Source organism: Perca fluviatilis, chromosome 15 (genome assembly GCF_010015445.1).
Source record: "Perca fluviatilis chromosome 15, GENO_Pfluv_1.0, whole genome shotgun sequence".
NCBI classification, from domain to species: domain Eukaryota; kingdom Metazoa; phylum Chordata; class Actinopteri; order Perciformes; family Percidae; genus Perca; species Perca fluviatilis.
In genome coordinates, this window is record NC_053126.1 from 15,015,404 (window position 1) to 15,032,301 (window position 16,898).

At 41.6% G+C, this 16,898-nt stretch overlaps 1 protein-coding gene across 1 annotated transcript in view; it reads left to right on the top strand.

Moving 5' to 3' along the window:
* The window catches only part of aatka (apoptosis-associated tyrosine kinase a), a 30,904-nt gene that overhangs the window by 2,611 nt on the left and 11,395 nt on the right, over window positions 1-16,898 (top strand). The window contains exons 3-4 of the mRNA XM_039825166.1: window positions 11,098-11,231; window positions 15,394-15,535. Of these exons, the coding sequence (XP_039681100.1) occupies window positions 11,098-11,231; window positions 15,394-15,535 (276 nt within the window). The remainder of the gene's footprint in view (window positions 1-11,097; window positions 11,232-15,393; window positions 15,536-16,898) is intronic.

Consider the following 16,898-nt stretch of genomic DNA (forward strand, 5'->3'; position numbering starts at 1 on the left):
GAACTTCCTCCCTACGCCAGGGCTATGTAAGAACATAGTGTGCTCTACCTCTGCACACACTCACACAAACAGCCACTCATGCACAAACACACACCCAGACAGAGGAAAACTATGAGGCCAGGTCACTCATCACATTGCATAGCATTATATAAGCCATCATCATGGACAGATACACCGTAGCACGATTTTTGATCTTCTGACCACATCAGCTATTACATGCTGGGGCTTGGTTTGTGTGCAGCTAGGGTGAAGGTTGGGTTTATGTGTGTGGCATTCTGCACCAATGACTACCTGCAGCTTACACCTGGCTTACTAGTGCTTCAGCACCTCGGAGAGCTCTCCCATCAGGAGAGGGAGCAAATGTGTGTGCGTGTGAAGGGTAGCTATTTGAAAACCTGGCTGCATCCTGTGAACAAAATTAATATGCAATCGCTTGTCTACTGTCAGGGCAAACAGAAGACAGACTGACCTGGAAGGGAGCACCGATACACCAACAAGCTGACAATGCAGCAACTGTGGGAGACTGTCTGTCAGCAGTCTCCTTTTGGTGCCTGGAGGTGGCAGTGGCAGCTAGTGTGCACATTATGGATAGTGTATGGGTGTAGACGCAAAACAACCCACACTATCACTGTCACTGTCACATACACACACACACACACACACACACAGCATGATGCACAATGCACAATGCACCTTCCACATGCAGGACAAATGTACACATGCCCTTGCATACAAATGGACACACCACTGCAAGTTATAACCAAGATGGTACTGACACCGGAGAGGAAAGCAAGACTTGCTCTCAGAGCTCCTCCCACTGACACGGTCAGTGCAAGCCAGCCACCGCTGACTATTTGATTATTCATCTCTCCATGTGTAACCAAGCACTTTAGTTACATAAGTCAGCCTCTGGGGGAACTAGAATAAGAATGAAGTGGATTTAAGCAGTCAAGAGAAACTATATATGTCTCCTCTATGTGCTCTCTGTGTGATGATGTGGGGGATGTGGGTTTTCTTGGTGTCACACTCATTAAAGGCTTGTGCATGTGCAATTGCATACTTAATGGGCTTCATGCAGTATTTAATTCGTCACCAAGTATCATTTCTTGCTGTTGAATTTAAATGCTAGAGCACCCTGAAAGCCATTTAGCAAGCCCTTCACATAGTGGTGGACGGAAATGGAGATGGTTGCTAGTTACGAAGCAAGGTTTAGGTGTGGTGGATTGATTTTAGGGTTGTTTTATGATGGTGATAAAATGACAGGAGGGAAAAGCAGATGCATGCTTGTTCTTGTGTTCAAAAGGACCGCTTCACATTGGTTGGACAGGTGGAAGACATTTGGGCAAAAAGTGTGACTGTGTGAATTCACTGCATGTGTGTCAGAGTTGGGATATGTGCTTAACAATAGCATCAAAAAACCAAGAAGAATATGGGAGGAATAATGAGTGCACGGCAGGCAGCATAACTCGCACAAATTTGTTTTACTCAGGTATGTTTGTTTTTCTTGACACACACTCAGGCACACACATCTCCACATACACACACACACACATACACACTGCCTTTGTCTGCATCATGAGACTCTGGGCTGAAATGTCATTCCAAGCACATATTTCTATGTCTGCATATGGTTTGCACATGCATCAAATTTGTGTTAATCAGCCAGAGGCCTAAACACACACAGGTCCCAGTCAGTGTGTGTGTGTGTGTGTGTGTGTGTGTGTGTGTGTGTGTGTGTGTGTGTGTGTGTGTGCAATACTGTGTTGCAGATGCTTTAGTCATAGATGATACTATACAGGTACTATTGTTTCAGCCTTTATAGTACCTTTATATATGTTAGATTGCTATGGTTTGCACATGCATCAAATTTGTGTTTATCAGCCAGAGGCTAATATCATAATATCATAAGCCAATATCATAACATTAACTGAACATTTTAAGTAGAGCTCAACTACTTATTGTTAAATCAGGAATTGCTAGAGCTTAAATAAAATGTATTATCTGTCCATCCATGCAACCAAATGGTGAGGAAGTTCTCAATGGCATACTCATGTCCAAATAGGCCAATTGGCATATCACAAATTAACATTTTACTGTGTGATTTTGATAACTAAATATCCTAATGGTATTGATTTAAATATAGTCATACCAGCTACCACTGATATAACTGATTGCATCAGTTCTTTTTGCCTTCTTTTTGAAGCTGTGCTTGATTTCCACCAACTTTGGTCAGTTTTTCATTGTCACATATGTAGAAAGGTGTGTCTGTTCAAAATTAGCATTGAGTTAACAGAAAACAATATTCAATTGTGTAGTACTGTGGACAGAGACTATGTGTCCTTCATTAGGGTTTCTCTTTCCCAGTGTTACCTGTCCATTCAATCTTGTTTATGTATGAAAGTAAAACCTCTGCTATAGATATGTCTTTTGCAAGTGGTTGATTGGGTATGTTAAAGGTGCTACGTGCAGGATTCTCTGTCATTGTTTAATTACTTTTGATGATTAATATGTCAGTATTTAAAAAGATTGATAGCACCTATCTCATGGGATTGTTAGTGCTTGTCTTCTTCAGAATTTACGTTGTTTCCTCCTCTACTTGACTAAAGAGGATAAACATATATTCAGTCCATTCGTTCACCTGTGTTTTCTTTTGTGATAAACTGTGAGCAGCTTTTGTTCCATTTGTTCAGAAGGAACAGTATCTCTGATTCTTTTTGTGCTCCATAATAATTACCCAATTCAGCAGATTTCCTTCCAAATTTGACCCAACAGCCCACTCTGCAAAATGCAGAATAGAGGCCAGTCTCCTCTGCAATGATCCGTCATATCCATAATTCTAATGATGTCTTAAATGAATGAATTATTGATGTTAAATACTACACCTTTACATGCAATGCCCTGGTTGTGTAGTTAGACGATCTGTGAAATGAACTCAAAAGGTCCATCCATCAGAGACAGAGTTGATATTCAGACCCTTTTTTTCCAGCAGTATATGCCCTTGCCCGGGCTGTCGTGGGACGGACATGACAGGCCTGTAATGTTGATCCATGAAGATCCTCCTGGGCTCTCACTCCCAGTTAATGACAGTTATCAGGGCTCTCTGCAGGGCAGCACATCCCTCTGCCATCTGCAGTCTTTTACACAGAGCATTACTAGAAAACGGCAGAGGGATGTAAATGGGTGGAGGATATGGTACCATGCTATTAATCATGTCATGCTGTTACTTTTGCTGTCAACTGGAGAGTGACATGTGTGCACACATGTGTATGTGTGTGTTTGCAGAGTGCTTCCTCCTGTGCACCTCTCTATGTTCAGCTCTCCCTCATCACAGTCTGATGCTACTTGCTCTGCCCTTCTCTCCCATTTTCTTTCAACCTTGCTCCTTCTGCTCCTTTCTCCAGAGCATTTTCTTTCCCTTCCTCTGTCCTAACTCATGATCTCTACCCTCTTCATGCAGCCTGTAACAGAGGGTTGCTGTCGGACGTCTTTCTCTCTTGGGAAGGCTGTGTCAGAGCACAGCTCGCTTCACCTTCAATGCAGCCCCACTAGCTCTTCCTGTCAAACCCATAAAAAAAGAGGACTAACTCTAGCCACTCTGCATCTCTAGACACTTATACATAGAGAACAAGTCTTTTAAAACAGGTGCTCAAATTACATCTTGACACCAAAGATGAGCTAACCACTTGAGCCAACAATTGATCCATAACGATTGTCCTCATGCATTATATTTACACATGCAGAAAGGCAGCGGAGAATCAATATTTAGCTTGGCTTATATACAGAAAGGCAGCTCTCTGTCAATTACCTGAATCCAAAAATTCTTATTGAGCTGTAATCCAATTATTTTCATTGTTGTAGGCCGCACCTGTCATCCGGCAACTTCCAGTCAAGTATTGTAGCTCTAAAGGTTTCCTGCATGTGTGTGTGTTTGTTGATTTATATACTTTATGTAAATTATTTGGCTCTGCTCCTGCTGCCTCCTGACTGACCTGTAAATCTAAACCTAAGGTCACACTCCTCTCCTATCCAGTCTGCTTTATCCTAAGCCCTTCCCCACCATTCTTCTTACATCACCATTGTGTTTGTGTGTGAGTGTATGTTGTTTTTGGAAGCCACTTGGTGCAGCCCAGGCAGGGCAGATGGAGGAGCTTGTTTGCCCCTGCAGCACTGTCCTAAATTTAAGCGCATGCTCAGAGAGATTTGAGTCTTTCTGCTCTCTTTGTGTGTGTGATGTTTACCCATTAGGAAGCATTGAGCAGAAGTGGAAGGGCATTTAAGTGGCTGAATAATGGCGGCAGCTAGCCTCCTGTTGCATACGGTGACACTAGCCTCCACAGACTAAAACTTCCCACAGTCCTCTTTGCTGTATACTCCACGCAGCTTGGTCATTAGTGCCACCTGGACATGATTCTAAGCCACCGTAGCCTTCCTAACAGACACAAAGCTCAGCCCACAACCACTGACCACACATCAAATGGAGACTTTTACATAACACAATAGCTGCATTCTGTATGTCCCTATTTGTAACCAATCTATTGAATGCTAGCTGCAGTTGAAACTGTATATCACCCTCTCCCCTCTCCCACACTCCCTCCCCTTCCCTCCCCCCATCTTTGTCTACCCCCCCCATTTTTTTTTAAGACAATTTGATTGCAGTTGTGTGTAGTTTGGCACACTGCCCACCCTGCAGCACTGTCATGACTTGGTCTCTTGGTCAAAAACAAGAAGTGGTGTGTGTGTGTGTATGCGTAGCAACCATACCAGCTAGAAAGAGACGACTGAAGTAAAAAAAAAAGGGACAGACCACAGAGGGGAGATGAGAACGACGCCTCTCACAGGGAGAGACTTCTGATCTGCAGGTATGTGTTCAAGCATTCTACGTTATCTGTGGTGTGTTTGAGCTCCTCTTCATTGACTTGGGGTTGCTGCTATCAGGAGCAGCAACACCCCACTGCTCTTAGTTACCACGGAAACTTAAAAGTTATCCTATGCAGCCAAGTGCAACACCTTGACTAGGCTTTCTGTGTGGGTTCGCGTTCTTAGGCTCGAGTGTGAATACAAACACATGGCTCGGCCCTGGCCTTGATACAAGTGTAGGAGGCGTTGAAATATGCCTCACTCTGCCTTGAAGAAAATCCCTATTTTCTCTCAACAGCGCGCCTTGCACTGTTTCCTCTCTACCTCTCCTACACGTGTCCATTTGGAACAGATTTGTTGAATGCACAATGAGCTCTATCGTGTATACCAGTTGGTAAATATCCCAGCAACTGTAGACCTGACGTTGAGTTGCTACAGCTTCACAGCAACAGAAAGCCCTACCTCACTGCTGCATGCTTTATTTATGATCTACCATGAAAAGCTCAGTGGCTGTGCTTAACACACTACCATTCTCATCTTGTACATGCATACACGCATGAACACACCATTGAATTAAGCGTTCCTTAGCGTTCCTTCTTCCTGCTTGGGCCTCTGTCTCTCTACATGTCTATATTTCTCTCTCGTTGTTCATTACTTTCTGTCAGTAATCCTCTTGTCAGCTTTGGCATTTTATGGGTATTATTCAGTTGCATGTTTAGAAACATGCATTAACAGCTCTTGCTGTGACCGTGAAGGACATCGCTAAATCCTTCGTGCCACTGACGACTTGCAATGTGCATCCCTCTACTCAGCCTGGTGTTACATTGTGTGACCATAACTTGACAGAACAAGCCAGAATGAATTAATCCAAGCTGAAGAAGTCCAGTGAAACCGATCCGGTGCAGGAGGGCAAAGTTTAATGAAGCAAGACTTTTATTGACAAGTCTCACTTTTGGGAAATACAAAGCAACAGCAATGGCCTCCTCATTCATTCATCCTCTTTATACCTACGCATTTTCCTCCCTTCATTCCTCTCTTCGTCCCACTGTGTCCTCCTCATTGTCAGCCTGAACTGTGGAGGTGGCTGGGTGCCTCCATCGCTCCCCCCTCCCGTTTGTCAGGACATGGCTCATCTTCCTCCAGTCCTGAAGACAGCTTTTTAATAAAGCGGGAATGAGCCTGGCTTTAAGTGCTTTATTTTCATTTTGCCGTGCAGCTGGTGAAGTAATGTGTGCTTCTCAAATATTTATGGAGGACCCCTGATCGTCGCTCTCTCATAGTTCTTCAGAGAGGGTGGGAGAGGAATTCTTCAAATGCCGCATTTATGAAAATAGTGCCACTGATTCTTCTTTGGATGACCATATTAGACTTTCTTGTGGTGAATGGACACTTTCTAAAGGTCTGTAGTTAAAGTGGCTATTTTAAAATTTTAGTTTGTGTTGATTCTAGCGGCCACTTTGGACAACAAGCTGTAGTGTTTTTACCTCGCTTGCTGTCGTAAAGATCTTTTCTTCACGGTGCTGTATTGCCCACTGTGTTACTGAGTTAGCGTTACTGGGAGGTCATATAGTTGCGATGAATGTTTGCTCAGACACAAAATCATTAATTTACAATAAGAGAATACGTTACAGATGCATCGTTGCATTTCAAGTGTTGCAAACGTTACCTTTGCCTGGAGGTATCGTGAGCTAAACCTTGTAACGTTATCATGTTATCTCCTGCGACCTTTTACCTGGCTGGATACGCTAACACAGGCTTTTCCGATGTTATAAAGAAATCTGTGACCCGTCAGAATGTGTTACTGTAGAGACGGTCTGCCTGCCATAAATCATTTTGTGACTTTGCGGAAAAATCATACCTGGCCAAAGGCATTAATAAAAACTATATAAAAATAGCGTTCTTTTCACTGTTAGTCTCATTTGCAGTTACGGGTCATTTATGATCATCATATGAAAAATTACACAGTTTCAGAAACATTAAAGTTACCTATAGTAACTTTAAAACTACATGCAAAAAAAATACATTTTATAAGTCAAGCTGCCAAGTCATATGTATACCGTCAACTGCAGGATGATGAGGATTTTTGGTCCTCCATCTATTCATCCATTTTCCAACCGTTCTGTCCTCGTGGTGGTGGTGGTGAAACTATGAGCAGAGAAGCACAAACATAATTTGCCTCTGCAACTTTCTCCAAATGTTTGGGGGGATTGCCCATCTCTGTCTGCCCTTGAGTCTACTACCAGACAATCGTGCACTTGTAAATACTTGTACGGTACTGACGAGGTACTTGTACATCCTCGATTCAACGTAGCAGTGGCATAAGGTCAACATTACTAGGAAAAACCTTCTCTCAGCTGCTTGTATTGGTAATTACTACCCAAATTACTTCCAAAAGTTTATGGCATGTCTAGTAGAATCTTAAATAGAAGAGTTAGAGAGGTACACTGAATCCAGTGTACATGCAGATCTTATGAATGCAAACCCAGCTCTTGCTCTGAATATAGAAGGACTAATGGCCCCCTTGTACTACTTTACAGGAATCACAGTCATTTGACTTACAAAATAAATTTAGAGTGGATTGCCAATTTCCATGATTCCTTCATTATCTGTGAAAGAGTAAAAGGTTGATCCAGTGTTCAGCGCCCGTGTTGTTCACCATCTGCTTAATTATTGCCTGTAGAGGCTCGACAGTTGCCAGTTACCTCAGCCTCAGGCTAGATAGATGTTCAAGGTACACAGCTTATCAAGATGAATGGAGTTGTGTAGGGGAAAACAATTTTCAGCTCTCTATTTCAAGGTAAAAAGGTGCATATTGTTGCTTTAAACATTAAGGGAAGAGATGTAATTTTTAAAGATACTGATCATTGCTGAAAGAAAATAGAAGAATTGTGTGTAACAATGGCATAATACAAAAACAAAAACCAGAGCAACTGATCAGCTCCAAGGCTTGCAGCACATCATGACATACAACTTAATAGAAATTACATCATGTATGTGTGTTTTATGTTGTGTCCTTCGGCGTGCCCCGAGTTATGTGAATATTGATTCCTGTTTCCCTTATCAGCCTCTACACAATGTGTCTTGTCACCACCCACTCAGGCTTTGTGTTGTGGTATGTAATGGTTCCAGAAAGGGCACTGCTTGGGCTAGCCTTCCCCCTCTTTTCCACTTCACAGACACTTTCACATGGAGACACAAGCACACAAGCTGTCACAGCACAACACAAGGATATAGATGGGAGAAAGTGTCTTGTGTATGAGGCATCAGCAAAAATGCGTTTCTTCCAAAAGTGGGGAGATAAAGAGGAGGCATGAGGTTTACCGCACCGTGAATGGCATTCATCTAATATGCATTGGCCAGCAAGGTTGTTACCATGGTAATGTGTTGGCGGGTCAGTGCCCACACACACACACACACACACACACACACACACACACACACACACACACACACACACACACACACACACACACATACTTTAGTTCTTAAACCAGGTTTCAAGTAGGAACCTGGATGCATTGTGCCTGTCTGTTTTCATTGTCTGCCCATGTGTGTGTGTGTGGTGTGTCTGCCTGTGCAAGTGTGAGTGTAGGCTTTGTAGCTCTGACCTCAGGGTCAAGCTTTGGTTGGAGCAGTGCTGTTTGGGCCACAGGAGCTGTCAGGTCTGGGAAAGTCAATGTGTTCTCCACAGCCAAATGGGTCAGGACTGCTGAGTCTCAGTCAGTGAGCTGGAAAAGTATACACGCATCACACACCACAACTCCTAGTGGATCCATTGGGCACAGTGCTTGTGTTGTTCTCACAAGGATAGAGAAATAAAGGGAATCCTGGAGTGAGGACATGTGCTAGTCCTCTTCTTTAACAGGCTATGATAGATAGATTTGGAGCTAATACTGTATAGAAAGGAAACATGGCATCCACATGGGTAACTGCAGGCCTGGGACATGGGCATTTCGAGAGTAGACATTAGGGGTGGGGGAAAAAAAACGATAAAGCATAGTATTACGGTATTTTCCGTGGCAATACTGTATTGATACACGGACACCAAGTATCAATCTTTTAATATAGAAATTGCACATGAGAATTTAACCTTTTGGTACTAGAATAATAGAGTCAATTGCGTTTTAAGTCCACTAGATGGTGCAGTTGAGTTTGTTCTGGTGAGGTCAGCAGTTTTCCATTGGGGACATAATTTGAAGTTGGGAAAAAAAAGTAATAAATTGCAATATATTGCAGAATATAGCAATATGTTTAAAATTGCAATTCTATCGTATTTTGACATGAGTATTGTGATAATATCATACCTTGGGGTGATTCTCAGCCCTAGTAGACATGTTGGCATTGTCTATAAAAAGGTAAAGCTCTTAGCCTGGAATTTCTGACCACCAAATCATTTCTTAAGATGTGAGTGAGCTTAATTTGAGGAACTAACCACAAAATGTAACATTATAAAAAAATAACCCGAACGTTTTAATAGAGACACTCCCACACATGGCTTTTTCTGTCTTTGTTGTTGTGATAGTTTTTCCTGAAAAGGAGCGACAGTGACGACACCAGTGCTTTTTTGAAAAGTTCAGAGATTTTTAAGTGCTTTGAGCGGCCGCACAAAAAGGCGGAACGCTGTGTGCTGTACACTCTCTCCTCATTGGAAACAATTGAAAAAAGACGCTGGCGCTCACAAAGACACGCTATATGGACACAGGCCCTAAATCTGTCTTACATAAATTGCTCAACTATGTGGAAGCCTAATACTAAATTGCTGGAATAACCCTTTTAAAATTTTTAAATATTCCACAGAGCAGCTCCATGTGGCAACCCCTCCTCCTTAATGAAAAGGACAGTAGGCCACTCTTTAAAGTAGCATATTAGTGACTAGTTAAAAAGTGTAAAAGGACTATTGGTAAACAAAATGGGGCATTAAATAATACATACAGGCAAATGAGAAAACCAATGCTCCATTAGCTCATTTGAAAGCATTTAATATGACTAAAGGTCAGATATACAGTATGTGCTTGTTAGATGGAGGCTACAGTAGAGCTCTCCTCATCGCTCCCAGTAGACGGCTAATGCAGGCAGTGGTTAGTTGATGTAGTAAAATTACCATTGAGTGTCCAATACTTCATTGACTGAGGTTTAGTCCCTCAACCCTTTGTTGTTTGAATGGAGGCGTGCAAATGTTTGGAATGCAGTGGGCCTTGATGCGGATGTTAATGAAATGTCATGTAGATATAGAGTGTTTCCACAAAATAGATCAGCTTAATTATGAAATTTAAAAAATATCAACATGTTGAGGATAGGATAGTCAAGGGATTGAATGTGTTCAGTGAAGGTTTTGATCTCTTTTGCTCTTCCTCTCTCTTTCTTTCTTCCTCCCTCTCTTCTCTTTCATCTGTTCTGGCAGGAGGTTTAAAACTGTAAATCAGATTATGTGGATGTCCTCAGCTACTAGAGGCTAAAAGTCAAACTGGCACATGTGTGCTGCACATTTGCGCACTACTGCATAAGACAATGACCGATGGTGAATAACTCGCACAAAGGAGAAATAATTACACACAATTACCAATAAACATGTGTGTGCTCCCTGTTTATCGGTCACAGACCCACACAAAACATTTATTTGATACATTGCGGTTGAATTAGACCTTTTTTCAAAATGCAGTGCACACAGACATAACTATGTCTCATTGTGTGTTGGGATTTAATAGCATTGTGTGCATTGTTCTGAAATGCAGTTACTCCAATTAAATAAATGATGGGTTGGATTTTGAATGTGAGTTGAGGGTGATGCATGCAAGGCATTGCAGGGGCATTTCAGAAAATGAAAAGCAGATTATTGATTAACCAAAAGCATTTTCATTCATCAGTTGTTTACATTGAGACAGAATGAGCCACTAACACCTATTCTGCCACTTTATAAAATTATTATCCAGAGGGAGTCATGTTTGTAGTAGTGTGAACCTTTTAGCCTTGATGATTCAGAGTGCATTGAAACTATACTGTAATTAAGACACAGGAACCTGATTCCAATTCAGATTCTGGCTATGAATGGCAAACTCCAGATAATGCTAATTATATGTCACATGAATCTTTCTTCAAGCTGCCAAATAAAAGGTCACAAGTAATCTGCGTGCGTCATCTATATCTCTATTTAGTTTTTCATTTCCTGTATGACTGCAGTTTGCCATTTGATCCCTGTGCTGTCCACCCTGTTAACACCTGCATTATCCTCCCGTGTTGCAGACGGGGCTCCGCTGAGCGAGCTGTCGTGGCCTTCATCCCTGGCGGTTGTAGCTGTCTCCTTCTCTGGCCTCTTCACTTTCGTCTTCCTCATGCTGGCCTGCCTCTGCTGCAAGAAGGGCGACATCGGCTTCAAGGTGAGCTCACTGCCACCCCCTGCTGGAAGGGGTGAAGAGAGCACAAACTGTGTGCATGCACAATGGATGGGAATCCTGGTCAGTGAGTGAAAATAACAGAAAAGGAATTAATACTTTTAAGGTATCAAATGTGCGTTACTACCACTAACACACAGACATGAAAAAAAATCACCTTACATATATTTTAATAAACTGCCATTCAACCTCTTTTTAGTCTGCCACTAAGTAAAGGCTGAATTGAGGTTGAAATAAAGTTGGGCTGCAGCTAAAGATTATTCTTTTGCTGTCGAGTAATCTGTTTATTTCTTCTTTGAAGAAGAAATAATTTCAAAATGTAAAATAGTAAAATGTCAGGCTGCAACTAATGGTTATTTCCATTATGGATTAATCTGCCGATTAATTGATTAACACTGATAAGCACTTGGTACTGTTAATATTTTACATTAGACCTGATCCTCGGTTATGTCAGGATCATGATAGTTTATTGATACAACTCTCTAACCTACATTTACTGTAAATGCTGAAGGACTATTGCCTCATTGTATGCAAGTAATGTAACCAAGTACTCTTACTTATCCCATACTGGCAAACACTGTCTCTGTATTGCCTTCAGCTGCCATCATGACTCAGCCATGCTGTGCCAAACATCAGTGTTGAACTGAGCAGGTGATGAGGAGTAACAGAGCCTGACACAGGCAAGGGGCATATGAAGAGGGAGAGGGAGGAGGAACCCAAGACTCGCTGTACTGGCTGCTTCTTGACGTTACTAGTTCCCTCATTACTTGCTGGTCCTATTATGGCATTATCACCAAAACAATGTCAATTTGGTCATTCATTTTAATGTTTTTAACTCTTTCAGCTGGAGAATATGTAAATTACAGCCCCGACTGAACAGCCTTCTGTTAAGATCACTTACGCAAATTATTTTGCAATTTGAATCCACAATATTCCCCCATAATTCCTTGCATGAATTATGGGGCTCAGAATGGAGGGAATGAAAACTATTTTGACTTTTTGTGTCGATTAGAGAGCTGCAGGATGCAGAGGAGAGGAAATGAGAGAGGATGAGAGCAGAGCAGCTTGTTTCTGTGTGTGGTAACACGGTGGAAACAGCCTGTGGTAGGTAGATGCTGCAGGGACAACAGTGTCACTAATGAGCACAGCATAGGCAGGCTCCATTAACAACTTCTGGACTTTTCATGTGTGTGTGTGTGTGTGTGTGTGTGTGTGTTGTGTGTGTGTGTGTGTATGTGTGTGTGTGTATGTATGTGTGTGTGTGTGTGGTGAGTGTGCGCCCAGCCCACAGCAGTCTGTCTCATTATGTGAACGTGTATTTTAATAACCTGCAGGAACAGCGGTAGTCTTGGTCTGTGTCTGCTTTCCATTGGCCTGCTTTTTGCTGTGAAAAGACTAATGGCAGAAGAATGGCTATAGCAGCTCATTTTGTCATGATCAACCACGGCCCCACCTTGAGCCTGGTTCATATACCAATGTGACACTATTGATTCTTGCAGGGATATTGTCTCATGCACCCTGTCATCAGATAATTCACAGTGAAAGTTTAGCTACAATACAGATGTAAGTATTCTATTGTAAAGATACAGTAAAAGATGGGAGGATAGTTTTACAAAATCATTTTTGAAACTTAGCATCTTGCCAAGCCACTCTAAAATCATTGGACAAAGGTAGCAGTAATGAGTTTCCTTTAAGTTTGTTGCATAAGTTGTTCATAACAATAGGTGGAGAATAACAGCATTAATTTGAGTTTATGTGACTCATTCAAAGCTGTGGGTCATTGTTAACATAATAGTAAATATGGACATTTGAGAAAAAAACTAATTAAAGGATTACAATAACAAGAGAGTGCATTGTAACTGTGGTTGCTAACAATGAATCTTCTCAGAGAAGCAGAACTTTCCGTTCTCAGGCAATTTAAAATTAAAATATTCTAATTTATTTGGGTTATGCTAAAACAGTACAACACAAATTTTCACTTTAGTGAATAAAATATAATGCTTGTTGTCTTGATTATAGTTCATTGCAATTCCAGACAAGAGAAACAGATCTTTGTCTTGCTCTCTTAGTTTGGCAGCAAACATCACAGAATGGTCAAACAGTTCCCACTCTTTTTGGCACCGGCTCGTCACTCAACATCTCACTTGTAAGGTGTGCAGTCGTGTGGGACTGCAAAATTGCACCGCTGCGCCATCCACAAAGCTTCATTATTCCTCTCCATCGCTGTTACTCTTACTGGAGCGCGTAGTGTGAGGCTGGGTATTAAGTGCTTTCTAAACTGAAGGCTCTCTGGGGAGCTATGCAACGCTGACTCACAGCCAGGTGCTCGCGTTCCCACTTCGCTCTGAGGAGAATGGCAGATGGTGAATGAGAAACAGACATATACACAATCCTATATACACAGTCATTGGTGATGAGCCATTTAAATATTTCATAATAGTCCATCCTGCAACCCACTCTCCTGTTCTCCTTTTTTCTCATTTCCTCCTTTTTTTCTCTTTACTTTTTCCTTTCTTGACGTCTGTGGTTTCTGCAAGTGGGAGATAGGCTTGTTATGGATGCATGGATGTGTGGATGGCTCAGTGCTTGTGAACGGAGCACTATTGCCAGCCCGGTTTCCCAACATAGCCACACAGTCTCAGAAAGTGCTAACAACATTGACTTGAAGATCATTGAGTGATGTTGCTTTGTGTGGTAGGACACAGACAGGACAGCATCAAGAGGGGATTTGACTGAAATTATATATTTAATGGAAAGAGGGGATGCTGTGATTCAAATCTGATGTCTGCTGTAACCTAAAAAATCATACAGACAAGGAAATCATTATAAGTGCAGCATGCCAGTCAATGGTGGCAGTGCCGCTGTGATCTTGGTTACTTCAGTTTCTATTCAGTTCATAAGCTTGCCTCAATCACTCATTCATGTTGCATAATGAAGTAATGCAAATAGGTAGAGTTGCACTATTTCCAAACAGACACATAGTTAAAGGAGCAAAAACAATATAAATATGTATTAAAAAAAACATGATGGTCTTATAGAGCTCATGGAGTTGTTCCACTACTCTACTGTTTTGTTTTAGCATTTATAGCCAGAATGTTGATCCTTGTCTGTGTGTTAAAAACACTAAATAATAGCTACATGGGCGAAGACAGACCTGATTTCGAAGCTACATGTGGAAGAGGAAAAGGAGAGACAACATAAAGGACAATGCAACATTTTTCTCTCGTATGTGCAAAGTTTGAAATCTGTCTCCTTACTACTATGCGGTATGTCAGCACTTTTATTACATACTGTATGGGGGTTTCTATAGGGGCACACTACAAGAATTAGACAGCAAGGACAATGCAGTAGACTGGAGAGATACAACGTATGGCGGGGCAGAAAGAAGAGAAGTAGGGATAAAACAGGCTTAGCAGAGGATGATGTATGGTGTACAGGGATGGAAAGAGAGGGTCACTGTTTTACACTCTCCTCTCCTCATCCAACTTAGTGGGGCAATCTGCGGTTAAAGGACCAGAGTTATTTCTGGTTATATTTTTCATAGTGCACAGTAGAGAATGTAACTTACAATGCAGCTAGTGCAATGTATGGCAGATGTAACAGCACAGTTTAAATCATGAAGCTTCAAATAATCAGGACATCGGTGTTTCCTCTCAGATATTTTTGACATGATGTACTAAAACATCCTTTGAGAACAATAAGTCCTCATGGGTTAAAATAAATGCCAAAATGTACTTTTTATTCTGTACAAACAAACAGAAACTGTAACTATGTATGTATGTAAAGTCATGTTTTGTTTCTTTACTTACAATGGTATGGTAATGGTATATAAAGTGCATTTTTTTCACGAAAAGAACCTTGGGGTTTGTATATGTGAGTCTATATGAGGAAGAAAGAAAAGACTGAACAAAGAAAGACAGGCTTTGTGTATACAGTTTGAAGACACACATTAGTGTGCTTCCTCCTACAGCGTCTTTGTCGTGACCCACACAAAACACCCCACAGCGTACATGACTTATGTATATAGCTCGGTGGGTGTGCCTCAGTGCATCTGAATGCCCTCACAGTTGAACCATTGTCTCCCACTATCGCAGAGATAGAATGGCTGCGAGTGGATGACTAATTCCAGAATGTTTCTTTGCACCAGGAGTTTGAAAACACTGAGGGAGAGGAGTACCAGGCAGATCTCTCCACCCTGGCCTCGCCTTCCTCCCAGAATGGCCCCGAGGTCTACATCCTTCCCCTCACTGAGGTCTCCCTGCCTGTCTCCAAACAGCCTGGCAGATCCAGTAAGAAACTAGGCAACACCATCAACACATAACACCTAGTTATATCTGCTTGGACTTTTAATGACCTGTTTTTGCATTTAGTTTTTGCTTCCTGGTGTTTTTCATTTCTTATTTTCTCTCATCTTCTCTCTTAATTTTTTTTTTTTTTTTTTTTTTTTTTTTTTTTTTTTTTTTTTTTTCAAAAATTAATTTTTTTTTTTTTTTTTAAAAAATTTTTATTTTTTTTTTTTTTTTTTTAAAAATTTTTTTAAAAAAATGGGGGAAAAGAGAGGGTTTTATTTGTTATCGTGTATTATGTGTCTCTTCTTTCTTGCGTTCTCTCTCAACATGGGAAAGACATCTGTCCTTTGTGTAATGCATTTCAAAATTGAGCAACTGCAGATGTTGCATACTGTATGTGAAAAATGCAGCGCACTGGAGGGGAAGGAATCTGACCTAACCCTAGTGGCCATTATTTCTGGGGTTCTGTGTGTGTTCGTAAATGCATGCTACGTTACATTGTTCCTATTTTACTTGAATCTTGATCTTACATAATCCAACATCTATACTTCAGCACACATCCATGTAACTGTATGTTGGGGTCTTACATTTCTATATCCATGATCCTCCTCAGCAACGTCACAGCCTGTTTGTTTTCCTTCAGGTCATTCTGCCTCAAGCCCAGCCTGTTGTGTATGTGCATGTATGTGGAGTGTGTGTGTGTGTGAATCTCAGTGTAAGCCAGATCCTGGGTGTCTCTCCCTGCATGACTCACTGGCTGTCTGCGCTGCACTGTGCTCAGCCAGAAGGGAGGCGAGTTGGGGCTCAGCTTCCCAGGATGCGAGCTCCAGCAATGATTGGACAAGGCAGCCTCAGGCTCGCAGCCAATTACTAGCCTCCCCTCTGTCCTCCATAGCTACTGTCGTATGATTGGACCAGGTGTTGCAGGGCGAGGAATGGATAGATGGCGAAAGGAAACGAAATTGTGAAAAAGGGGAGAATGTCTCCTTTCACTGAGTCAGAGAGAATGGTCTCATACTCATTGCTTCTTTCTTATGTAAAGTAAAATATGTTATTATTATTACAGTATATCAACTTTTTCACCTGCGCATATTGGAAGTATTGGGAATGTATAATTTCTGCAGGCTCTTCAGTGCTTTGCTAATATCTGACAGATTGTCATAAGCGTGCAAAAATGTTAAAAACGTTGAGAGGGTAGGAAATGGCAGGAATGATATATTTCTAAAGTATAACATCAATAAGCTGCAGGTCAAAAACTGAGCAGGCTCCTCCATAAATATTAACATCATGCCCATGTCATAAATCCTCCACCCCCACACTGACATACACACGATGAAAATGAGCCTAGTAATTGCATGCTGAA